Raw genomic sequence first — 27,115 nt, 5'->3', positions numbered from 1 at the left:
TATATTAGATTTATTTAAATGGCAAACGCACGAAAATCTTAAAATCGTTGGATATGTCTCGACTGCCAACCATGACATTAAAAATTATGTGCGCAGTGTAAATATAATCATACAGTTGTTATTACGTGTCTCTCCCCATCAAATCTCATTAGCGTAAATCAATCAAACGAAAATAAAAACTATGCATTAGTGCAGTATAATAGAATGTGTGTGTGTGTGTGTGTGTGTGTGTGTGTGTGTGTGTGTGTGTGTGTGTGTGTGTGTGTGTGTGTGTTTTGAAAGATGCACACGTGTTAGTCTAAGTTTAATGGTCCCTTTATATTAGTTAACCAGTCCTGGGAAAAACCTAGATTGGTAATACTTATGTAAAATGCTTTAAAAGTCGTGGGCATATGGTACCAGTTAGTTAGATTTAGATTTACATCGTCGTTTATGTGTAGGTCAGCAAAGTTTTTTGGCATTTGATCTAGGGCTATAAAGCACTAGGAAAACTAATGTCAGAACAGCTAGGATTACCATTTTAGTTTGTTACCCGATTTCATCATGACAACAGAAAGTGTCTATGAATTCTATAAAGCTTTTAATTAGTGGATTTAAAACTCCATAAGGTTGCGTTTAAGTCATTTTGCAAATTAATAATAATAATTAAAAAACGTTTTCACGTTCGAGCACATAAAATGTAACTGTTTTTCACATTATACCACGAAAAACATCTTCAGTAATATTTTATCTAATTGCAAGCCAGAGCATTTACGCCCTGAGGGGCGTGCGCGCTGCTTGCGTTCTAAGAAACTGCTGTTTCAGCCTCGTGGTGCGAACAGAAAAACAAAGCATGTGGGTCGCCTATGTCACGCGCCGCAGGCGTCCGAGCCTAAATCCTGCGCGCTGAGCCCAGACGCGGAGGTTCGGAAGAAGACCTTGGTGCGGGAGCCGTGATGAGGGGCGTGCAGCGGCCACTGGGAGACACCCTGGCCCGCTTGCGTTACTGAGTCCCGCTGCGAAAACGTATATGGCAGGTTAAAGTTCCACTCTTTAATTTAATGTCTGTTCTTGTCTTTACTTATAACGGTAACTGGCTTTCATAGTTTTTCGCGTTTCTCGTACATTTTATTTAGCCTGCATCTGTATTACACTTTGGAAGTAGGCCTATTTTAACCTTATTGTCACATACCTTTGTTATGTGAACAGGATCATTGATTTAGTTTATTCAATTTAGGAGTTTGTTTTTAAAGGGCTTTTAACTGACTAACACAGTGGATGCAGTGCATTACAGAAATTTGGGTTTTAATTATTGTGTTTTTGTTTTCATGTTGTATTTTATGGTGGTTATAAGCTAAGCTTGAAATCGATCTTTTTGTGTTAGTGGATTTCACAATCAGTTTAATTATTAAACGCTTTAATGTACACTTTGTATTTAGAAAAAAAAGAAAAGAAAAAAAAAGAAAAAAAAGAAAACTAAGACAAATTTGTCAAATTTGTTTTTGGCATATTTTCTGATTGCAAATTTTTTTAATTGGGTGCATGCATTTTAGGCCATTCATAAACCATTATTTAATAGATAGAATATGTCTTGTTGGTGAGACTTAAAATATTACTTATACAAATGTAACTGTTATATCTGTAATTTTGTGCAAAAGCCCATAACCACAATATTATATACTAGTTTATTTTAAACCTCAATACAGCTGTATACTAATTTTATATATATATATATATATATATATATATATATATATATATATATATATATATATATATATATATATATATATATATATATGAATGCAAGCAAAGGTCTTGGGGAAAATTATTTTCTACATATAATGCACTATTGCAGATATTAAATGGGGAATCACCATTAATTATTCTAACCCACTTAAGGATAAGGCTTGCTCGTTTACTTTCCCAGTGAGATCTTAAAAAAAAAAAGGTCCATAAAAGGATGTTTTTGATAATGATTTCATCAAACTCATGCCTAGAGATAATCCTGATTGCACTGTGAGCTTGTGATGAAATGCCAGGCCCAGACAATCTGGAGGGATATGTCACACAATGCTGCAATGGTTTTCCAACGCGCAGCAACCAGCAGGTGGGCCATAACAAAATAATGACAGTTGGTCTCTGGGCAACATACGTTTGAGTCTTGTCTGGAACACAAAGTCATCAGGGCGAGGCCTGGCTCTATTCCTCGCTAAGATCAGGGTTTGCATAGAAACAGACAGAGAACTTTGCCCTGTACAAAGACATGGATGATCAAGGTGGCACACGGTTATGCTAAACTAATAATAATACGTTTTATATGGCGCCTTTCACAGACTCAAGGTCACGTTACAGTAACATGAAGTATCAACAGAAGTATCAGGGTGGGGAGATTTCACACCTGGATCCTCTTCCTCTGCTCCCCAGGAGACCAGGGTGGGATCAGGAGGCTTGTGTCGAGACCCTGTCAGTGTGGTAAACTCTGATCAGACCGTGTTGGCTGTGGCACTGGAGTTCTGGGGCCTGTGACTGGTCAAGCTAGATATGGAACATGCATAAGTATATAATACTTTTGGTTTTTTTTTAATGATTTCGTATTCAGTTAGGGTTAGCTAAAGCTGTTGAACTAATGTTACTTTTCATCACAATGCTCACATTGGTATGAATTCTTACGTTGCCAAATAGAATTAATGTCATGCAATCCATTTGGCATTTATATCTGGTTCAAAGCCATAACAAATGAATTTTGATACAAAGATATTTTACTCCAGTAAGAAAGAGTTACTGCGACAGCAAAGATATCAGTGTACCAGGATCAGTGTACCAGGAATCAGAAAGAGTTGAGTTGAATGGGAATTTTGAGAAACTGAAATGGAAAAAAAACATTTAAGCAGTTAGGCTAATAATAATCAGTAATGAATATTTAGACATATTAACATGTTTAACAAGCATGTCTAGAAAAAGATGCATTTCAAATATCCATGTGAAAAAAATATAGACCAAATATAAGTCAAATATTGTTTATGTTCCAAGTTTTCCTTCGCCAAGAGATCAGCCGAATTTTAAATTTGTTGGTTCAGTCCTGTGATTCGAACATACACTTATCTAAGGTCACACACAGTGAAACACTATTCTGTGAACTGTATGGATGTGTGGAGCCATATCTTTAGCATCTCAGGCTCTTGTCTTACTAATTACTACACTAATTCATGTCATGTCTGGGCCAAATTTGATGAAAATCCTCCATATCTTGAGTACAAACAAATGTTAAAAATGTGGGTATCATTATTAAGCATGGGTAGCCTCTGTAAACTAAAAACAAATTGGATATGGCTAAAACCTGAGCACAGGCACTTGAGAATGTCTGCCGAAGTAACTTTGGAAAACACACTCAGATCTAGAAATCCTTTTTATGAAAATTCAAGAACCCCTGTTAATACTAGATTAATGTTCTTTCCTGCAAATGTTGATAGAACTGTTGTCCATTGTTTTCCTGGGATTCTAGTCACTCCCTGACACTGGTCTACAAATGCATCATAGGATGAATGAAAAATCTTGTCAGCTAACTGTAGCCTAATAGGAAGTGTAACGTTTGAGTGTGTTCGAGTCACATTAGAGAGGGACATGGTGTACATTACCGTCATGTGCTTTACTGCACACAGACGATACAGAGGAGCTTTCTGCATCTTTTTCTGGTGTTCTAGAGCGGAACAGCTGCTCTGTCTGTCTCCGCTCTGCTTTAGCTATAAAATCACTGTGATGAATGCTCTATATCACCCCAAGAACAGCCTTCACTTTCTTGAAGTTTTTTTTTTTTCCTGTTTGTAAATGTTCTCAGCATTTGCGCTATGAATGCCATTGTACTGTGTGTGCTCTTACTCTGTTTAATCCTCCTACTGTAGGGCACATGGTAAAGGTTCCACTCGATATGACCAGATTTAGCTGTATTGAAGTCGTCATTATTACCCGTTTCTACTTTTTAGTGTGTAAGGCGAGTTATGCTGAAGATTGTTATTTGTAGAGGTCGGTTAAGGTTTATGTTATTTTTGAAATAATCCCATGTGAAAATCTAGCTGCCTATAAAACCCCCGTGAAGACGATGTCTGCAGTGTGGTGTCATTGATAGATTACAATCAGAGCAACCCAGTATAAATGCCGGGAGTATTCTTTCACATTCCTATGTCTCATGCATCATGGTGTCTTCTAGACAGCACTGTATCTATTAGCACTCAGGCTACATGCTGACCACCCTCAATGGCTCCGCTCAATGACAAAAGGGTGATCTTTGAAGTGTTTGCGGTACAGCAGACACGGCCAGGGTGTTTGTGGATCCTTGGGCCCTGCCTCTTGCCCAAACAACGGATTATTACCAGCTTGTTTAGCGCCGGTAGCGACACGTTAACTTTACGATCTGGAAATGGTCCTGTAAGTCCATATCATAGCCCTAGTAGCCTCCGACACCATAGCACTCAGGCGTTAATCCCCCACTAAGAGATTCGGTTGCACAAATTCACGTTTGAAAAAAACAAAACAAAACTGCACATCCAGTACCAGGCCCCCCCGTCACAAGCACAACAGGAGTTAGTAAAATTGTCGTATTTTTGCTCCTGGATTGAAATCAATCATGAAATCTAACAGTGTCATTGGCAATTTAAGCGACTATTTAAGTCCAGTCCTGAAGTCAAAATGTTAGAAAACATAAAAAAACTTGCAGTCACTTTGATTCTCTTTGAACGACTGGGGGAATTTAAAACATCCCATATGTGAACACCCCTGCTGGTCCCCACTAGGCAAGCAAGCAGACTTTTCCCTTTATCTAAACATCATGTGCTTTTGTGCCAGAAGGGTATGAGTGAGGAGAAGGTTGGACAACATCAGGGGTTCTGTCCGTGTTTTGATTGATAGTAGCGTGTGGCACATTTAGATAGTATGCGAGCGCATTAATCAGTAAGAGAGGAACAGGCAGGCCCAGACAAACAGGCACTGGTGCGATGTTTGCCATGTTCCCCTCTCCATCAAGAGCATGCTTTAGGATTAGATTCTATGAAGCTATGTGCTCTGCTATATACCCTCAAACATTTGTCTTCGAACATACAAAGGCTAGTTTTTGATCAGCATTTTGGTTTTCCAAGTTTTTTGTTGTTTATTTTATTTGCAATGTTTTGGATTTTAGGTATTTCTATTGTTGGATTATTTGCATTTTCACTACTCTTTGATTCTGTTATTGGTTTCTCCAAATGTATTATTTTAGTAGTGGTTGTCAAAAGCCTCATCATGGTATGTACTGTCAAATATGCAAAATAGCTACCTGTGTTCAACAAATGAATGCACAGAAGATATACATCTTGTACAGAAGATGGATATCTCAAAGATTCATATGTGAGAGTTCTATAGTTATGAAAACAAAACAGACAAGAGTCAAAGAGTGCACCGTTTAGTTGGGAGATTGAGTACCTGCTTCATATGTATGCTTTGTTCCTTCACATCATTCCTTACACTTTGATTGACTTTGATACTTCTGTCTTTCTGCAGTGCTGGTTCAACCGATAAGCTTGACAACAAGACACTTCCTGTGGGTGGAGCTTTGAGCGGGGTGGGTCAGAACCTGCTGCTAAGTCCAGCGGGTCTGCAGCTGGCTCATCTCCAGGCTCAACTCACCCTGCAGCGTCTCAAACTCGCCCAGACCAGCAGCACCGCCGCTGCCGCAACTGTCCTCAATCAGGTCCTGTCCAATGTGGCCATGTCCCAGCCATTGTTTAACCAGCTCAGGGGCCCCACTATGGCCCCGGCTCACGGAAGAAGCTTCCCTCCTGCACCCATAACCTTCCCCCCTCCCACTCCCGTCCTGGGCACCCTGGTGGGAGGTGGGTTCGCCCACAACCACGCAGGGATCAGGCCGAATCAATATGGAGGAGGCGGGACCCCAAACCAGAGCGCCAACCTGCACGCTGAATACGGGAAAAATTCCGTCCCATATCAGGCAGATGCTGACCGGCGTGCGCAGTTTGGGTTTCCGGGTGGGACGGGAACCAAAGTCGGAGATGCGGTGCAGTTCGGAGGAGCCGTGGCACCACCCAAAAACAGCACCCAGAGAGACTACCAGAGAGACTTCTACACCTCCGAGGGACAGCAGGGGGGCTTTGGGGGGGGCAGTGGGGAGCAGATCAAGGAGTCCAACCACAAAGAGCAGTGGAAACCCCCAACCAGCTTTCCTTTCTCAGGTAAAGTGGACATGGGTGCCGGGGCCACGGGCAGTGCCTGGACCCCAGCCGCACACGCGTTCATTGGCCCAAGAGCAGAACTGTACAACCCTGAGGAGCCTACTGGAGACCCCAAGTTTGGCACGAGGGGCAGCCTGGCCTTCAGCACCGCTGGAGGGCTGCAACAAGGGTTCATGGGATACCAGCAGCAGCAGAAGAATGAAGAGGGGGTGGGAATGACCCTAAAAGCACACCAGTTTAACGACTACCATGGAGTGACACCTTCACACCTGCCGCACCAGTGCACCATCTGTGAGAAGAAAGTTTACAACTTGAAGGTGAGTGAGACTGATTGGCTAAGTTGGATAAGTGGATAATAGATTGGATAAGTGTTTGGATATATGACTGACTGGGTGGGTGGGCGGTAAACAAATGAGCCATGCGCTTTCCTTCAGTCCCGGTTATGAACCTCGTCACTCCTCCTGCACTCTAAAAGTGAATCACGTCCCATGTCTCAGTGTGTTTAACCCTCACAACCATTTCTTTGGCAAAGCTCCACTGGCACCAACTGCGGTAAAAGCAAGATGGGCCTCTTATTTTGATGATTATGATAATAATCATTTATAAAATGCCTTTCTTACACCTAAGGTCCTTTAACAGAAGCATCATTTTAAAAAATGTTGCATTGGGAAGCGTAGTCCTGCAGAGCTGCCGAGTTGATCCCAGCGCCTGTTGTTCTCAGGCTAGGCTGACAGGCTGGACAGCTGCGGTGCCGTGGAGGGCTGGAAGGCTGGACGTGGGCTTTAGGGGCAGCGCAGACATCGCTGTGGCTCTCTGCCACTCTCGTCACTCAGCCGTTCTGAGCTCCAGCCCTCGCTCTCTCTGTGGGTTGGGCTCACTTTAACTGGCCCAACTGTGGAATCTCACACTTGGGAAGGAAGACTAAGGGGAAGCTCAGTGTTGACTGATGAGGTGTGTGCGTGTGTGTCCGTGGGTGCCTGTGTATGTGTGTGTGCACTCTGTGTGCACGTGCATTGTGTGTGTGGTGTTTTCAGGACTGGGACCAGCACGTGAAAGGCAAGTTACACCTTCAGAACTGCTCACTGTACGCTGAGGGGTGAGTAAAAGATGCTGTGATTCACTTTTTGTGCCTAGTGAGCCTAATGGTTGCCGAGGGTTAGGTGTTTTCTGTGGCAGTTGTGCAATATCTTTAAAGCCCTCGAATGAAATTAGAGCAAACCTGTCTGAGTCCCAGAGATGAATCAGTCAACTGCCTTGGCATTGCTTTGATTACTTCATCAGAGAAGCCAGTCTCCTTATTAAAAGAGAGGCGAATGTTCGTGCTCCGTTTGCAACGGTAATGACCCGAATTCGAGCCGGGTCATAAGATACGGCTGTCCGGACTGTAATGGGACTTGGGCTTCTAAAAGCAGTTCCCCCTTTCCACCCAGGCTGACACCAGGAGCTTTGCACTTTCCCACAGTGTCTGAAGGATGCAGCAGCGCGCCAGCAACTAGCGCCATGGCGTACGCGGCCGCCACCAGCCAAGGTAAGCTGAACCATGAGACTAGCTGGGCAAGGAGGGAGCTGTGGGGGAGGAATAGAGTAGATGGGCGAGGGGCAGGGCTGGGGGCATGTGGCACGGCAGCTATGAGGTTAGATTTTGAGACAAGAGTCTATTTTTAGGGCTAGTGTACGGGTCACGCTGTGTGGGTAAACTCGGTGGGAATCGCTCCGCAGCATTTTAATGCCATCGCCGGTGCCGCTTGCGTCCCAGGAAACGGCCTTTGACTAATTCACCAGTTGTGCAGCGGTGTTTTGTTTCTAAGTTTGGAGCTGGGAGGTCACACAGAAGTGTATGTGTGTGTGGGGGGAGCAGGAGGGCCCGTTGGGTGGGCAGTCTCAGCCGTGGTGGGCTGGGGGACACAGGCAGCTTCTGGTGGAGTACAAAACCCATGAGAGTACAAAAACCCTGTGGAACAGCTACTACATGGACTCCACAGCTGACCATGTTCCGCATATTCCAGGACTTTCTGCAATATTCCGCAACAGAAGCTGTATGGTGATGTCGTTCTAATGTTTTTTTACTGGTTTTTTTTTTTTGTTTTGTTCACATCTGTGACATTTGTTTATTTTGTTTAACAGATGCTTCAGCAGGAGGGGCCCCTTACGTACCAGCTGCAGCTATGAAGTCATTTCCTCTCACAGGGGTCGGCTTTACCTCCCACCAGACAGGGGCAAAGGTCAGAGTCTCTTACACTCACTCGCTTGTCCAATGGTTATTCACACTGAAATAATTAATGATGGCTGGGTGGACACAAAGATTTAATAGGTTGTATTTAAATTGACTAACTAAATGATTTCGAATTGTTGATGCGATTTTGGGTGGGTGTGGCTAGCTTCAGAGTCTAGTTCTAGCTTTTGTTCTGAGGATGTCTGCAGTCTTAACTCACACCTCCATAAGCTTGGAGAGCAGAGGTGAGAGATCTGCTTTACTGTGCTGCCTCGCTGACTGACAAATTACTGACTGCTTATTACTGTCATCTAATAGTAATTGCGGATGGCTTTAGTGGAGTCAGTGATTAGTGTCTGCAGACACAGTGAATAGTCCCAGCTCATCACCAGCACAGCATGTTTCTGCGTTTAATGTTTAATATGTAAAGTTTGGTCAGAAAGAGTGTTAATTTATTGTAGATTCATTTGAAAACATAAATAACATTAGCACAGTGAAGGTGCGTGAGTGGTGTTCCATGAAATAATTGAAGAGTACTGTTGCAGTTATGAGAGAGTCTTAAGGTGACTAGCTTTGGTCAGCAGTAATGTACCGCTAAGACTGCAGTAGATGTGAGTCTGTCTCTAAGCTGGAACAGGGTGCAGATGTCTTTAAGACAACTGCACCATCAGGTTTTATTCATGCCGAACTCATCCAAAGTTTTGTGTCATTTCTCTGTGATCTTTTTTTTAGAATTTGACAAATGGCTTCTGACAGCTTTCCCAAGGAATATGCTATAGCTCAGTATAGCTCATTTTTATAAGAAAAATGCCCCCTTCTCATCTGTAAGTGTGTTGTCTCTGATTGCTGATGTTCAGGGCTAAGGAAATGTAGGCCATACTAAGTCCTTTGTTTTATTGCTTTGTAGTCAAAGCAAAGAGCAAACACACAGGACAAATGTTCAGTCACGGCTTGAAGCTTCCAACTGTAAGCAAAGTCATGATTATTCTCTCCTGTGCATTTCACCCTGCTTCTTTCAATGTCCTCCCAACAACATTAATACCTTATGTATCAAATCTGCTCCAAATGCTAGAATTCACACTTATAATACTGATGAATAATAAGAAAAGTTTGTGGATAATTATGACAGAATATAGATTAATACACATTCATTCTACAGATTAATATGCATTTCTTATACAGATTAATACACATTTGAGTAATGCTGTCAGCCGTGTTAAAATTTCCACCAATTGAAGACAAAATATTTAGATAGACTCAAGTAACATTGAATAAACAAATAAATAAAAAAATGATAAATAAATAAAACAGTGGCAAAATTCTATAATTATTAAATACATTTAAGGCAAAAATGCAATAAAATGCTTCTTCCAGTATAAAAATGATGCAAAACTTGGTTAAGCATAGCGAAAGCCTTGTGTTTGATTATTCTTTTTTGATATCTTTCACCTTGTTTTGGGATTATACTGGCTTGACTAGCATCTGTGGAACCAGACAAAAAGAATCAATCCCTGTGGAGTTGCTAGTGGAGTATGCTGTTATTTTACTGTATTATCTGTGTTGTTCAGCTGATCTGCAAACTCCTGTACACTCATAGGAGAGCTTTGGTTTGCTATGGTGAAATTTGCTTGGATTTGCATCTCAATCATTATCTATTTGTACCGTATTTGACATGCAATACACCCTTGACCTATAATTGGTTAAAATAAGTTTAGGTTCACCCACCCACTTATCATAATGGAGGAATAAATATGTAAATAAATAAATGTATAAACAAAGAAATGCAGACATAAATAAAATATTTCTTTTATTTTTACTTTGTATTTGTTTTCTATTCATTTATTTATGTGACTATATTCAACATTTATTTATTTAAATAGCTACTCATTTTTGACACTTTTTAAAAATCTATTTGTTTTTATACTTTTGTCTGCCATGACATATTTGATTTAGACCTAGACCTAAAATGCATTTTAGGTTCAGTATAACTTTGACATAATACAAACAAACAAACAAAAAAATCTAAATCTAATTCATGAAAACCATGCCTTTTATGTTAATGTCATCATATACAGACAGCTCAGCATATAGTGTGCACGATTATTTTCACCTGGACGAGTTTGAGTTGTTTAAGTTGTTTTGGGTTCACCAGAAATCTCGCAGCTCCCCTCCAGATTCGTGTACAAATGTTTCCCATCAACATGCAACTAAAACGAAGGAGACGGCTGCAGTCCATCGGTGTTTGTTCACGATTTTAAAATTGTGAAAAATCACCAACTGTATCGCTTTTGAATCCAGTAAAAAACTGAAAAACAGGCCAGCACATGTTCCCTTTCACCTCAGTTGCCAGAAATCAGGTTTTTATTATTTTTGTCAGAAATGTTTTTAATGTTGAAATTAACCAAGGGTGTTAAGATGGGGGGTGGTATTTTATAAATGTTCCCAAAAGGAGCGGGGTATTTTAAGGGTGTTATATTCTCTGATGGCTGACTGAATTAAACACATTCGGTGGCATGACGAAGCTGAGGTCTGGGCCTCCCTCGCCTTCCCGTCTCTTTACGGGCCCTGGTGTGTCGTGTGAGCGGGTATTTGGCTGAGGTTTGGGGGCTTTGTTGGCGGCGCGGGTAACAGGTGCAGAAGTGCATTTGCCCAACATTACACCCAAGAGACAAAGAAAGGAGACAAGTCTCCCAGCGCAACAGACAGCTCTAAAACGCACAGTCACTTGAAAGCCAGAAAATAGCTGGAAATCTCCCAGGAGATTTTCAGGAAATGTCTGGAAAATATTAGTGGAACGATAGAATTTTGTGAATTTTGGACACCTCCCATCTGATGGTTTAGAAGAGCAAGACTTTTGTTTATATATTCAGTCTGCATTTATCCTTCAGACATGCTGACATATGTTAGGACATCACAGGCTACTTGTTGTGGGATTGTATTAATTTAAATTTAAAATGCATAGATAGTGAGCCTACTAGCTATCTTATTTTTCAAACTCTATATATCCATTCTGACCTTATTGACTGTTGGCAGTTTGACTAATGTGTTTCATCTAAAGGTAATTTATGAAGGCTGTATTCTGTGTTCTGATTATATTCTGTCTATATTATGTCTGTATTCTTGGTTTTTTATATGAACATAGTACAGAATATATTTCTTAATAATTCTCATTATATAATAATAATTCTCAGTTCTTTTCAATTCCCATTAATGGCCAGGAAATTTGCATCCAATGAACAAAGTGAACCTGTGTGCCAAGATGTGGCTTTTATGTGCTTTTGGCGCACACATGGTGGTTAACATACACAGCTGGTCCGAGATGGCTCTCCATGTTTGGGTTATACCCAAGAAGGTGATGACAGTTTCTCTCAAGATAAGCTATGAGCTCCACTGTGTCCGTGCCTGACGAGTGAGCACGTGTATGTTCAGATCTGTTTCAGCTGAGGCAGAGATTCACACTCTCCTGTGTTGCGTATGTACGGGTAGGGAACATTTGTAGATCATGCTTTCTTGCTTTTATGTGTTTTATATATATATATATATATATATATATATATATATATATATATATATATATATATATATATATATATATATAGTGGTACTCATCTGCTTTAATAGCCACTTTGAAAGCCAGAAGTCTCGAAGGAAATTTTCAGGAAATGTCTGAAAGATTTCAGTTGTCATTTTTTTTCTTTAGAAAGATTCAATAGACATTGGCAAACAAGAACAGTCAAAATCTTTTTTCTATGACTGTTAGATACATACATTGTAGATTTATCAGATTCATGTGTGGTTGCTCAAATTGGCCTGCCATTTATCCTGGGAAAAAAGGCTTTAACCCCCAGGACAGAGCAGGCTTTAACCCACAGGGACATAGCAGGCTTTAACCCACAGGGACAGAGCAGGCTTTAACCCACAGGGACATAGCAGGCTTTAACCCACAGGGACAGAGCAGGCTTTAACCCACAGGGACAGAGCAGGCTTTAACCCCGAGGACGGAGCAGGCACATACAAAGCTCCGGCAGGGCTCACTGGCTCACTGGGGGGCGTCGTGCCATAATAGTCCAGCAGTGAGGTGCGGGGGGGGGGGGGGGGGGGGGGGGTGGAGGCACTGTTGTCACTGTCACCGTCATGTGGTTACCATGTCCCCCGCATCACGGCCTGCACATCGGCATGTGCAGGACAGATCGCTTTTCACGTATGGAATGGTGGAATATTGTTTGGGATTAGAGTTCTTATGGCACAACCTTGTTTTGAATTCTGCAACAGTGATCTCATCCTCTGTGCCACCTTTCAGGTGTCATTTACAACAGTTGCCAGGCAACCAGTGTTGCTTTAGGTGGGCAAAAGGGGTGATGGAGAAAAGTGTAGACTTTAACTAAAAAACATTATTGCTATTCTTTTTGGGCTTGGTTATTTTCAAGTGTTGTCTCATCAGAGGTGTAAACATGGTGGTCAGATGCTAATGATAGCAACCATAAAGAACACCTGTCAGCTGACTGCAGTTTAGCTTCTGGTTTGGCAGTATGAGCTGTGGTACCCAGATACAGAACGAGAACCCCATTATCCTCAGTGAGAAATTGAATATTCCAGATTCATTTTCAGTTGCATGTACTTTGTATATCACACACTCTCAGCGCAGACATACAGGACACATGAGCTCAGATGTACAAGATACGAATACCACAGTGACAGTTTACCAGACTTTTGATTAAGCCTCATCTTGGACTGAAAAAAAAAAGCAAAACACTGGGGGATTCTCCATTGAAAAAATTATCTTTTTTTAGTCTGTGACGAGGCTTACCTTGTTCCCCCTGGCATGCTAAATCCGGGAGCATCACCTTTCCTGTGGGAAGGTTCGGACAGTTCGGAGGCCGGGAGTCGAGTTGCTGTCCCGGGAGTGGTCTTTGGATCTTGGCAAGGGGAGAAGAGGGGAATCTGTCAACCCCCAACACCATGATGGCACACCCTGTGTTCAGCAATTGCACTCCCCCATGGGATACATTCCCACTTCTGACTGGATAAACAAACAGGTGTTAGGAGGGCACAGACATCACCTCATACTCTGCCCCTGCTGGACACGGCGGGGTCAGGCATGGCTCACTGGGGCTCAGGCCAGGTTAACGTGCTGCAAACACGGATCTGATAGCAGCAATGAGACTTGGAATGACATCGTGTCCTGACTGCGAAGGGAGCTGTTTAGATATCAGCATGACACCCAAAAAAGATGTCTGTAAAATGACTTTGGAAGATTAGATTCAGGAATTGGGGGAAATTTGGGAATGCTTATACCTGATGAGTCTTTATAGGAACTGATAAAGATTGTTAAAGCCCAATAGACTTAACTTTAGCATGGACTCAGTTATTTTTTAGGGGATATGAGCCCTCCTGTCCTCGAGTCACAATAAGTTCTACTTACCCAAACCTTCAGTTGAAAACAGATCTTTTTAAAAACTGCAGGAACAAACTATATAATTTTCTATATTGTAACAGTAATTTTACTAAAATCAACAAAGTCAAGGTTTTTCCTGCATAGAGAATTATGCTGTGGTCGCGTCCGTCAAAATGTCGTGTCACCTTAAGCTCTCGTCAAAACTCTCACTCGTGTTGATGAAAACGTTATTCTGTAACACGCGTTGAGCTCGTTCGCGCAGCCTTAAAAACAGACTCAACGGGTGAACTGTGGTAATGGAGCTATTAGCAAAACTTAAAAGTGGTTTTGCTTCATTTATTCAGTAATATTTCGCGTAATAGTATGCTTGCTTTAATCGATAAAATAAACCGTGTTACTAATGACAAAATCAGAAAACGTTCATGAATATATAGAAAACTGCTGTTAATACCGATATGTTTAAATAATGGGAAACACGGCCATAAAACCTTTCGTGAACTTTCAGTTTCAGTTTTAGCGCTGATTTCTTTTCAGAGAATGCGCCTACCTATTTTGTTAAAGGGAATGCGAATTTCAGGGACAGCTGAATTGAATGCAACACTCGTCTGCATTGTCTCCTTCACTTTTCAAAGCAAAATTACCCTCATGAAAAATTGTACTTCATGTTACTATCGAGATCCGATAAATTTGTTTGCTATATTGTACATAAACGAAAACAGTATCTTATATTTAAGTTGATTTTAAATGACTTTGCTCCTTGTTAAGCGTGTAAATTAACACATCCGTTTTGTTTTATTTATATTTGAACAGAGCACTTAACATAAAACAATACAAAAACGCTTTATCGTGATAATTGTCATTTTCTCCAGTCATACACTCCTAAAACCCCTGCTTGTAAAAAGTGCTTGAGCCAGGTGTGTGCATGTGCCACCTCCGTCTCGTACATACGCAGTTTCTGGTGATCTGTGGAGGCAGACCCCTGAAGCAGTTACTTTGACATGGTTTTATCTATTACACACTGTTAATTGTGTTAGGCGTGTCCAGCATTTTGACTGGTACTCTATGTCTGACTGATAGATAGGCACATAGATAGTAGTGTTTTCTGTCCTTTCCCGGAACCATGCTGTTGAGTACCTTAGAAGCCGTGTTGGACTTTTTTACGAGTCACCCGATAAGCCAATAGGTAACTCCTCTCTTCAATAATATACTAAGGCCCCGACCCTCAAAGCAGGCTGCCAGGAACATGTAAAGGTCTGGACAATAGCCCAAACACGTTTTATTAGCCTAGAACACAGGCCGGCCGTTCAAAGCGTTTTGTTCACTTTTGAACCAAGGGCATAAACAAGGGTCTCGTGGTCTCTATTTCTGTTACTGTCTATGGTATGTGAGCAAGACGCGACCTTTACGATGGCGAGCAAACGCTCGGCGCTGGCACCGGAGCCACTAATAGAATTATCACCGTTCCGTGTCTGAAACCGTTAGCCATCGACCGGCAGCTAATGTACGTCTAAACCCACTTGACCCCTCCCCCAAGCGGTCAGCCGCACATGGATTAGCATCGAGCTAAAGAAGACCTATCGCAGCAGCACTCGTGGGTGCAAGCAGCACAGTACCCGCGGAAAGTCTTAAGGCGCCCGAGATAAGTATGTTTGAAGCAGCTTGTCAGGACAGGAAGCGTGTTTATTCTCCCGCACTTTCGGCTTTGCCCGTTCGTCTTTCCACTGTCCAAGCGAGCTCACAGAGGTTCATCAGTGTGGGGGCGGGGCTTCACGTTTTACCTGTTGCTGCGTGTTTCAGTTTATTATGCTGAAAGTTGTTTTTTGTTGTTGTTTTTTTGGGTTTTTTTGTTTTGTTTTTTTACATCGTGAGGAGACGTTTGGGAACCAAACATGTATTCTTCAAGCCAGGTCTCCATATAACAATGTTTTGGAAATTTTGCACCGTGTAGTAAATGACAGATGCTGTCACTAAGGTTTCTTTGTGTTTACCTGGGTATGATGTTGTATAAACTGTCCTGGGACTGTTGGAAGTAGCAGTATGAAACACATTTAGATACACCACTGACAATTAAACTAGGAATCACAAGATTCTTCCTGCCTTTCTGGTCTGGTGCTCTTGAGTGTTTGAAGTAAGCTTGTGGGGGGTTGAGTTTGTGGGGCTGTGCTGAATTTACTAGGTGTAAATTGCACTTTAAACACTAACCTTGCCCTTTGACCCTAGAGTCACATGTGCTCGCACATGTTGCTGCCAGTCAAGCTGTAACACTTTCTGATCCACAACGAGGTTCAATTCTCACTTACTGCAATATTCACTCTTCTATAACTCTTGCCCGTTTACGAGCAAAATATTCTCCATCCAAAAATGATTAATAACAAAATATTCTCTATCTAAACGACATACAAAAATTCTGCTCAAGTGGCTTTCCAGCTCTGAATTCAGAATCGTGCTCAGTAGTGAAAGGGTGCAGACGTGCAGATGGAGCTGAATTTTTTAGAGCACATCTAATAACTAATGTGAGCGTGGAGGAGATCATGTCTGCTCTATTAATGGCCCCTGCTGCCACATTTGACAGCGCTCCATGACTGATTGTGTCTCAGCTCTGGATGACTAATATTGTTGCCTATTCCCACCCTCCCCTGGTCTCTTCCCTCATACATGTGGTGTGGTTCTCAGTGCCAGTAGGGGGCACAGAAGAGAGTGGCAGCAACTGGCTGTAGCCGAATGTACATAAGGAAAAGCTTCATAATAACAACTTCATTCATTTGGCATCTTTCATGCATGTTAATGTACTGTAAAGGTTGGTGTCATCTTCACACAGCATAGGTAAGAGTAAGCTTTAAAAGTGAATTAAAAAATAATACATAAATAATTAAAATAATAATAACTAATAATGATTATCAAATTAACAACTAATTCATTATCCTAATAATTACACATACCCAAAGTATGGTCAGTGACTCAGTTATATCTTTACAGCCAAAAATATCATAGTGCATCACTGTCTAAATTAGAGCATGAGTATAATATTACACAACAACCACTCACTCATCCAGAGTCCTACAATTCAGATCTGACATTATAGCCAATCACAAAACAGAGACCTGACTCTAACAAACCAATCATAAGGCAGTACCCAGCTGTCAAATATAGTGTCCAAATCTAATGTTACATACAACAACCAGTCACACCATCAGCTCCTAACTCTTGGCTTCTAATGTTACCACCAAACACAAGGTGTCGCCCTACTATACGACTATAAGGAACTACAGAGTCAATAATTTCACAGAACTGCCATAGCTACACCCTACACCCTGGTGAAGCAATTACATAGTAACTCTGATACATCAGGGAAAAAGCCAGAAGTAAATCTAATAATTTAACAAGATTAATTTCTGGATTTAGCTATGGGTTCCAAGAGTTTTGACGATGGTAAGACACTAACACTGTGGTTTTGCTTCTCCAGTCCAAGGACTTTTTACAGTGGGTCTGTGTGAGCAAAGCTGGTCGTTTCCCAGTATGTGTTTTGTCCTTGAGTGCTTATAACCATGTTGCTCTTTGTCTCTCCGCCCTCCTGAAGTTCCCGCCACGCCAGTTGTATCCCGGGCGCGTCGTTCACATCTGCAACCTTCCGGAGGGCAGCTGTACAGAGAACGACGTCATCAACCTGGGCCTGCCCTTCGGCAAGGTCACCAACTACATCCTCATGCGCTCCACCCATCAGGTACGGCAAAACTCCACCCCAGAGACTAAACCCAGGCTCAGCTGCCGTGGGTGTGTTAATGGGACCTGTCCCTCAGGCCTTTCTGGAGATGGCGTATGTGGAGGGTGCCCAGGCCATGGTGCAGTACTACCAGCTTCAGCCAGCCACCATCAACGACCAGAAACTCCTCATCCGCATGTCCAAGAGATACAAGGAGCTGCAGCTCAAGGTGCTCACCCTAAATACGACACAAGCGCGCAAATAGTTGTTTTACTTCACATTTAATTACATGAGTTCTACTGAATTGTGCCCGCTCAGTTTTATTCAGTACATCTCAGATGTAGTGTAGAACAGCAGTGCCCTGTGTTGGTCGTGGAGATCTACTGGCCTGCAGAGTTCAGCTCCAGCCCCAGTCTAACCTGTCTGATCCAGCAGCATCTAAATGTCACGGCCAGGTGTGTTGGAACTCTGCCAGGCTATAGATCTCCAGGACCAGATCTCCAGAAGCACCTGCTGACATTCTGCACATAGTGGGTAAAGTTTTGCTCAAGTCCACGTACGTTCAAATAACAAGTGATAATTCCCCACATTCCTGCGTCTGAGCAGAAGCCTGGTAAGGATGTGGACTCTATCATCCAGGACATCAACTCCCAGAGAGAGAGAGAGGAGCAGCAGGAAATGGATCGGTAAGGGGCACTGTGTCAGCACGCACCGTAAATGTGTGCTCTGTAAAAGTGTCCTCTGTAAATGTTTCCACTGTAAAAGTGTGTGCGGTAGAAGTGTCCTCTGTAAATTATGTGTCCAGTGTAAATGTGTCCACTGTAAACATGTGCGAGGTAAATGTGTCTGCTCTAAATGTGTCCGCTAAAAACTCCCCAGATTAAAGGGTTTTGAATAACCTACAGTAAACAGATTTGTAACCTTGAAGTTGTTGTGTGTCTGTGTGTGTGTGTGTGTGTGTGTGTGTGTGTGTGTAGGTACATGCCAGAGAGAGCACGCTCACGTAGTCCGATCAGCCGCTCTCTCAGTCCGCGTTCCCATAGCCCGAGCTTCACCTCCTGCAGTTCCACCCACAGCCCCCAGGGGGGTCCCTGTCGGACAGACTGGATCAACGGCCTGGGTGCACGCCGTGGCTCCTGGGACTGGACATCCCACGCGTGGCGGGAGGAGGACCCGCACGACAGAGACGACTGGCGCAACGAGGAGCAGGAGCGGCCCAACGGCCGGCTCACCGAGCGCAGGAAGGCCTACCTGAAACCCTCGGAGCGGGGCAGCCCGCGTTTGTGTCCGGCCGACGAGCGCGGCAGGGACCGCTTCTCCCGCTGCAGCCCGCAGGGGCCCTCCTTCTCCTCCTACCACTCCGCCGAAGACTTCTACAAGAAGGTTGAGAAGCCTCCCCGGGCACCCCAGCACCAGAAGCAGGAGGGTAGGTCCTGGTGGAGGAACGGTAGTGACCACCACAGGGCCCGGCACCCAGAGACCGAGCCACCTGAGGAGCGGGGACACAGCAAGAGGACAAGCAGGAGACAGGAGAGGGAGGACAGGGAGACTGAGGAGAACGTAAGCAATAAATATGTGTTTAGCCACACCCACACCGCATGTCCAGCTTTTTTCCATAATAGTGTTGATTTGACATGCAGTTACAGCTCCCCAAAAAAGCTGGATGCATATATAGTCTGAGACATTGATGAAAATTGGAGAAAAAAACAACAAAAATTACTTTCGTTTCATTTTCACAAAAAATGTTTGTGTGTTTAGAGGTTATTTTTACCCTACAGCTACAAAATGCCAAGCCAGAAAGGGGAAACAGCTGCCAACTAATGTGAAAAGATAAAACGTGTCAAAAAAAAGTCTGAGCTAAGCATGTGTGTGTGCATGCGTGTGTTCCACAGAAAGAAGCGACTGAACATCAAGCCAGAGCAAGATCAGCATCGCCTCACAGTAGCAGACCCTCCGAGCCCACAGAGCAAGACAGAGAGAGTGAGGTAACTTGCACTGTCCAGACCTGGCAAAGTACCCTGAACATCTGAACTCGCTCTGTGCCATCTACTACAGCTACTGCAGTTGAGAACTATCTTTATAATAACCATTCATTCATTACACTCTGCTGGTGGATTATCATTAGCGTAACCAGTTTGCACACTGCTGATGAAGTAGCTTTAGCATAACCTGTTTAATTATTGACTGCTGGTGAATTAGTGTTAGCATGACCAGTTTAATTATAACCAGTCTAATAACTCACTACTAGGTCAACCAGGTCATTAACTGTGGTCTGGATAGATTATAGTTGACTTATAAATTCTAAAGGCTACAGTGTGAATCTGAAATCCGATGTCTACACTGAAAAAAAAAATCCTAACCAATAAAAAGTTTATTAAAATGCTTTTAGGCTGTCGGTTGCTTCAGATTTGAGGCTCTCAGCTACTTCGGTTTAAGCAATAGGTGAGAACTCTTCTCTCTTTTGTAGAAGCGAAGCGCTGTGTTGTCTTGGTTTTCCCCAGTTGCTGATCCTGCTCAGATGTTTTCAGAAGTCTGCCATCAGACTTGCCATGGCCAGATCCTTCCTCTCATGGTAACTGGCGTAACCTGAACTTAGGTAGTGCCACAGCAATGAGAAGAGCATCTTTAATTTCAAAAATACATGCAAACCTTGTTTTGATTGTCTGAAATAAATGAACCATATAACAAGACCATATAACAAAAAACATGATTGACATGAAAAAAACATTATACATTATAACAAGGAGATATATATACCAAAGACCTGGGAATTTGAGAGTCCTGCCTAGTATCTTAGTTGTTCCCAGGATTACACTCTTCTGGACCGAGATCTCGGATGATGTTCCTGGGATCTGTTGGAGCCATTCTGTTGGGGGTCACAGCCCCTAGTGCTCAAATTACCACGGGAACCACAATTGCCTTCACCCCCCACATCTTTTCTTTTCATCTCTTCCTTCAGCCCTTGGTATTTCTTGAGCTTTTTGTGTTCCTTGTTCCTGATGTTGCTATCACTCAGGATTGCCACATCTATCACTTCAGCTTTCTGCTGTTTGTCCACCACTACTATGTCCAGTTGGTTAGCCATTACCATCTTGTCTGTGTGTATCTGGAAGTCCCACAGGATCTTACCGTCTTGCATCCTGCTGTTATGTGCTGGATGGTCTCAGGGGCATCTTTGCACAGCCTGCATCTTGGGTCCTAACATAGTGTGGTAGATCCCAGCCTCTACTGATCTTGTATTTAACGCTTGTTCCTGTGCTGCCATGATTAGTGCCTCTGTGCTGTCTTTTAATCCAGCCTTTTTCCAGCCATTGGTAGGATTTCTTGATTATCAGCCATGTCAGGGCCTGTCCAGTTGTTTAGGCTTGATACCCTCTGATTACTGGATCCTGTTCAGGGAGGTTGCTGTTGTCAGCTCTCAGGTTCTCCCACATGCCTTTCCAGTATTGTTCAGTCTCTGGGCTGGGGATCATCTGGGTTCTGTTGTCCCACACACTACCTCTGCGTTCCCCAGGTAGAGGACTGGGCAAGTGGGGACGAAACGGAGGGCGAGTGCTGGTACCCCAAGAGCATGGAGGAGCTGGTGACAGTTGACGAGGTTGGGGGAGAGGAGGACTCCATCATCGAACCCGATCTCCCTGAGCTGCAGGAGGAGGACCCAGCTGAGGTGCGTGCAGCAAGCCCAGAGCCCAGTACTGAAGCCCCTGCTGCAGGGGAGCAAACTCAGGAGGCCCCTGCTCTGGGGACAGAGATCCAGGAGGTTCCTGCACCTGAAAAAGAGATCCAGGAGGACCCTGCACCACCTCCGGTGGCCAGTCTGGAGGAGGAGGTGCCCGGGACTAGTCAGCCCGGGTCAGGAGAAACTTCGCCCAGCGATGGGGCACCTGATGTGCCTTGCCCCCAGCTCCTCCTGTTCCCAAACCAAGAGTTTAAGACGACGCAGGAGACGGTCTGCTCCGTAGAGACACACACAGTCGGAGCCACATCGGACAGCCTGACTGACCACGGAGGTGTGTGTGAGAGAGAGAAGGCTGCAGGGGTACATGTAGCCACTGAGGCGAGGCCAGCAGAAACAGAAATGAAGGAGACCCAGCAGACAGCAGACAACCAGAGGAGAGGCACACACACACACACAAAATGCGGTAGGTGTGACATAATCATTTGTAATAATAACACTGTAATAATGTACAGTAAAAGTCAATTTGTCAGTGTTACTTTCTTCTGTGTACCAGACGTGCACGACCCTCTACCTGCTCCTTCACCCCAGAGGATTGATATCGAGGCTCCCTCACCAACGCGTGAGCAGGAGCGCATCATCAGTGAATACAGCATCCCGTTAGGTGACTATCCATCTCTCTCACTCTGACCTCTCCATTAAAGGTACAGTGAGGACCTTTTAGAGAGGGATTCTCCATTAAAGGTACAGTGAGGACTTTTTAGAGAGGGATTCTCCATTAAAGATACAGTGAGGACCTTTTAGAGAGGGATTTGCTTGTTCAGCAATTCAGGTTGCCACAGCTTTATTACAATCTGTTTTTTTCATACATTGGTTCTGTTTTAATAACAGTAAAATGAGTAGCGTTAGTGGTTCATTTACATGCAGTTTATCCCTAAATGAAATACTGGCCTCAGGCTTCACTACCATTTTACTCGCACCTTTTTTTACTGTGGGTAAAGGAGAGAAGAAGATGACAGTCTTCATAGCCAGCTGTTAGTTCATTTCCAGAAATGCTTCATGGAATATAATTGCTCTGAAGCACTTAAATGTGCATCTGGTTATAGCAGTTAATTAGCAGCAGTACAGCCTGGTTGACTAAGTAAGGCAATTCAAAGGCATGATTGTGTTTGAGTAAAGTCAGCTGATCAGATTCGACTGTGTGGGAAACCGTACACCGCCGGCACATCCTGGGGACTGGGAGAGCTCCGTCAGCTGCACGTACTGGGTTTGCTGCAGCCCGTAGTTCTAGCTATACCTCTTCTTCTCTCTTTCTGTTGCCTTCTATCTCTCTAGCTTCTCACTCTCTTTTTTCTCCATTTCAATTTCTATCTCACTTTATTTCTTATTTCCTCCATTTTCTCTCTCTTTCACTCTCTCTCTCTCTCTTCCTCTGTCTCTCTCGCGCTTTCTCTCACTCTCGCTATCTCGCTCGCGTCACTGTGGCACTTGCTGTGTGGTTTTAGGTTCAGAGGTGTGAACAGGTCCCCAGAGACCAGAGCCTGTGCTCTCATTCTTCAGGGCTCAGAGGGCTGACTCTCAGACACACAGTTAAAGACATACATAGACGTGCAGTGGCTTCAGTAAGGTAGACAGAGTTTAGTGAGTTTCACATCCCGGCATGGACATAACTTCGCTTTGAAAAGAGACAAGGGTGCAGAGCAGGTGTTACATTTAATTCAGCTGCCTCTCAAATTTGCATTTGCTTTTGAGAAAGTGGTGTAGACACTGTTCACTTTGTTCTGATTTGCTGTAATAAGGATAAATCCCCCAGGGTCTTCCATATGGCTGTTACTCAGTGCAACCTGTTTGCTTCCCAAAATGTCCAGCTACTTCTGTCCATTCCGTGTGGACAGAATGTTTTAACACAGACAAAAACTAACAGCAATCAAAAAATGAATATTAGCTGATGAGATGTGTGTTTTAAAGTGTTTGCCTGAGACTGGAACAGGTCAAGGACTGATTTAAGATCAGTGTGCAGGAGTTCATTCCCTCCCCATCCTAAGTGCTATTAGCAGTGCCCTTATCCGAGGGCAGCGTGAGGGTGTGAGCTGGGCTTCACCCATGTGTTCTGTGTCCCAGGTGTGGAGTTCATCGTCCCCAGGACAGGTTTCTACTGTAAACTCTGCAGTCTCTTCTACACCAGCGAGGAGACAGCCAAGACCACACACTGCCGGAGCACGGTGCACTACAGGAATCTACAGGTACACACACACACACACACACACACACACACACACACACACACACACACACACACACACACACACAGATATAACGACCTCCTTGAGTTCAATGCAGCAGTAGGTCAGACCACAGCAACAAACCCATTTTGAACATAATGGCTACCTAGAGCGTGCGGTGGACCCTGAGTAACCCATTATGGGGTTCCTGTAAAGTCCTGTAATATCCTGTAATGCACGATGAGCAACGAGCACTTTCACGCGAACGGGATCCAGAGGGCGCCATGCCAATGGTCTGTGGAAGGCGGACGTGTGATCAACCCTATCGTGCACGCTTCTCCACATGAGCATACGCATGTATAGTGGGAGACAGGCTGATAAAAACCAACAGTGCTATGCAATAATTCCACGAGCAACCGTGTGGAGAGAGAGCTCATTACCCCCCCACCCCTCCCCCCATCTCATCACATTACCACCACACCATGCTGGAATTATTTATGTCACGCAAAGGTTGCTGAGAGCCCTCCTGCCAAAAAGGGAGAAACGAGTATTATTTATGAGACCACACGTTCCTCTGGTGCCGGAGCCAAGACAGGGCAAGTGGGAACAATATCACCCCCTGCTGGACTGGTAGAGATTGGTAGGGTGGAATGACCGCTGTGAGCTGCCAGCTACAGACTCGTGTGAGCTTATCTGCCCTAAACCAAAGTGTCCAACCTCCGTGTGTCATGGTTTAGAGCAGTCCTCATGCCTTCCCAGACGGTCCACACCTTTTCCCCAACCTTGCTACCGGTACACCTGTAGCTGGTGTTCAACTCGCAGTAAACCTTTAGCTGGTGTTCAGTGTTCTTAACAGCTGCGGCTGGTGTGTTGGAGAGAGCAGAGTATGTAAGCAGTGCAGAGCGAGAGCAGAGCATATTAAAACTTCTTATGAAGAACACTGGTACAGTGAGGTTATCACTACCACAAGGGATTTGTTGTGGAATCTAAAAAGACATGTGTCTCGAAAAACATGACATAGTTTTCCATCTAGAGGGACCTACACAATGCACAGTGGGCTAAACAAAATTATTGGTTTTTTTTATTAAAATAATTTGAGATGAAAACATTTTGCAGCCTGAATTTCCTTCAGTCCAATAAAAACTTGGATGGAGTGAAAATGTAGAAAATGATGGGTTATGAGGACTGGTTGGAGAAACAAGAGAAGTAGAGTAAACGTGTTCAACATAGGTCTGATACCTATTGAGACAGGACCTGCATATATCTCATAGGTCTGATACCTTTGGAAACAGAACTCATATATATCTCATAGGTCTGATACCTTTGGAGACAGGACCAGTATATATCTCAGTTCTGAAACCTATGGAGACAGAACCTGTATATATCTCATAGGTCTGATACCTACGGAAACAGGACCTGTATATATCTCATAGGTCTGATCATTTTGGAGACAGAACCCGTATATATCTCATAGGTCTGATACCTTTGGAGACAGGACCAGTGTATATCTCAGTTCTGATACCTATGGAGACAGAACCTGCATATATCTCATAGGTCTGATACCTACAGAGACAGGACCTGGTTATATATCTCATAGGACTGATACCTACGGAGACAGGACCTGCATATATCTCATAGGTCTGATACCTACAGAGACAGGACCTGCATATATCTCATAGGTCTGATACCTACAGAGACAGGACCTGCATATATCTCATAGGTCTGATACCTACAGAGACAGGACCTGCATATATCTCATAGGTCTGATACCTAGACAAGACCTGTATTTACTCTTGCTGACTTTTGTTGTTGTTGTTGTTTTGCTTTATTCCAAACTGTTCCAGGAACTGCCCACCCACTTTGTACATAAAACTGTTACATTGCATTGTAGCAGTGCGATGTGTGTGTGCGCGCGTGTGTGTGTGTGTGTGTGTGTGTGTGTGTGTGTGGTCTAAGAAATGTCTATATCTGTGTGAAAAATAGAAAACATAAAAAGGTGCCCAATCCTCAACCATCAGGCCTGGGTCAGGATTGTGTTTCCCATTCCAAATCCACCTCACACCTTTTCCACACCCACCCACACACACCAATGCACACACCCCCATACACGATGTGCATGCAGGAAGGGGAGATTACTTGGGACAGGCAGCTGTGGGGGCCCTTGGGACAGGCAGCTGTGGGGGCCCTTGGGACAGGCAGCTGTGGGGGCCCTCGGGACAGGCAGCTGTGGGGGCCCTTGGGACAGGCAGCTGTGCTGTCTGTCAGAGACGCGCACTACAGCTCAGCACGGGACAGCTGAGTCCCCGCAACACAATCACACAGGCTTTAACAGGACTGTGGGCTGAAGCACATGGGGAGAGGAGAGGGAGAACAGGTAGAGAGAGAGAAGATAGAGAGAATGATGAGGAGAAAGAAGAAGAGGAGAGAGAGAGAGAGAGAGAGAGAGAGAGAGAGAGAGAGAGACGGGGTAAAAAGAGAAAAACGCTGGGGGGGAGGGCGTGAGAGAGAGGGAGAATGAAAGGGAGGGAGAGAAAAAGAGCAGATAATAGCTTCTTCAGAGTATACAGTGCAGAGAGGATGAAAGACCAGCTTGGAGTAAGAGGAGAGACAGAGAGACACGACATGGACAGGCATGGTGTGAGAGAGCTCTCTGCTGAAGCACCTGCTTCCCTCCGCATTCCGAGACTCTTCAGTTTCAGATGCAGCAACAGAAGGGCCTACCTCCCACTGCCTGCTGACGCACACCAAACACCCCCCACACACGTCTCCCCACGGTCCCACCCCCCCAAAAAAACCTCCCTGACTCAATGACCCACTCAGACTCAGGAAAGATGGCTGATATAGCTAACTCCTCAGAACCAGTACTCTACATCTTAGTGTATTCCAAACTGTAGTACACAAGTCTTGGTGCTTGAAGTACGTGCTGATTAGTTGATGGAGGTACTGTAAGGAGAAAGTGTAAGTTGGTGAGTAGTGTGACCCACCAGGACTGGACCCAATTCTGTGATGTAATGGCATCTCATGCCTATAACGAATGCCATATCTCACACGTGTGTGTGTGTGTGTGTGTGTGTGTGTGTCTGTGTGTGTGTGTGTGTGTGTGTAAATGATGCGGACTTGCTCACTCTGTCTCTGCAGAAGTATCTGTCCCATCTGGCAGAAGAGAGCGCACTGCCCCCCTGCTCTGAGCCTCCCAGCGCTGAGTGAGTCCAACGAGAACTTCCCGCCGACACCAGCGGGGGGAACCCTGCACTCGCACCCCTTCCAGGAGTGCCTCCTAGCAGAGAGAAGGAGAAGAAACAGGGCCGTAAGGGGGGGGGGGGGGGGGGGGGGGGAGAATGTGTGAGAAAGAGATTATGAAAAAAAGGAAAAAAGAGAGAGTGAGATTATACAGATAGAGAGCAGAGATGCTGTTCAGATTGAACTACCCCCAGGGAGAGTGAATGTCGCTAAAATGCGCCTAACCCAAAAGTGTAAAACCTGTCTCATTAGCAACATGCTAATGTTGCCTTAAAAAAACAATAAATCCATTAGTGAAGTCAGTCAGTTATTAAGCCAGTCCATCAACCAAAGTGTGCCTTCCACAAGTTAGAGCAATCTAGTGGCTGATGTTACAAATGTATATGTAAGGCCATGTCTGTCAGTCTGTGTTCTCCAGCCCAGAATAAAGCAGCTACACTTACAAGTGAGGTGAGCGAGGAACATACCGA

At 44.1% G+C, this 27,115-nt stretch overlaps 1 protein-coding gene across 2 annotated transcripts in view; it reads left to right on the top strand.

Moving 5' to 3' along the window:
- Window positions 1–26,718, top strand: part of rbm20 (RNA binding motif protein 20) — a 47,775-nt gene extending 21,057 nt beyond the window's left edge. For both annotated transcript variants that reach the window (XM_027015378.2, XM_027015379.2), the window contains exons 2-14: window positions 5,512–6,517; window positions 7,235–7,296; window positions 7,631–7,728; window positions 8,325–8,422; window positions 17,385–17,528; window positions 17,605–17,736; window positions 18,114–18,193; window positions 18,485–19,067; window positions 19,400–19,492; window positions 21,022–21,649; window positions 21,740–21,847; window positions 23,305–23,426; window positions 26,544–26,718. In XM_027015378.2, the coding sequence (XP_026871179.2) occupies window positions 5,512–6,517; window positions 7,235–7,296; window positions 7,631–7,728; window positions 8,325–8,422; window positions 17,385–17,528; window positions 17,605–17,736; window positions 18,114–18,193; window positions 18,485–19,067; window positions 19,400–19,492; window positions 21,022–21,649; window positions 21,740–21,847; window positions 23,305–23,426; window positions 26,544–26,612 (3,223 nt within the window). In that variant the 3' untranslated portion in view covers window positions 26,613–26,718. The remainder of the gene's footprint in view (window positions 1–5,511; window positions 6,518–7,234; window positions 7,297–7,630; window positions 7,729–8,324; window positions 8,423–17,384; window positions 17,529–17,604; window positions 17,737–18,113; window positions 18,194–18,484; window positions 19,068–19,399; window positions 19,493–21,021; window positions 21,650–21,739; window positions 21,848–23,304; window positions 23,427–26,543) is intronic.
- Window positions 26,719–27,115: the final 397 nt, after the last annotated feature.

The sequence above is a fragment of the Electrophorus electricus genome, chromosome 21, assembly GCF_013358815.1.
Source record: "Electrophorus electricus isolate fEleEle1 chromosome 21, fEleEle1.pri, whole genome shotgun sequence".
Classification (NCBI taxonomy): domain Eukaryota; kingdom Metazoa; phylum Chordata; class Actinopteri; order Gymnotiformes; family Gymnotidae; genus Electrophorus; species Electrophorus electricus.
This window is presented reverse-complemented; position numbering and strand designations above follow the sequence as displayed.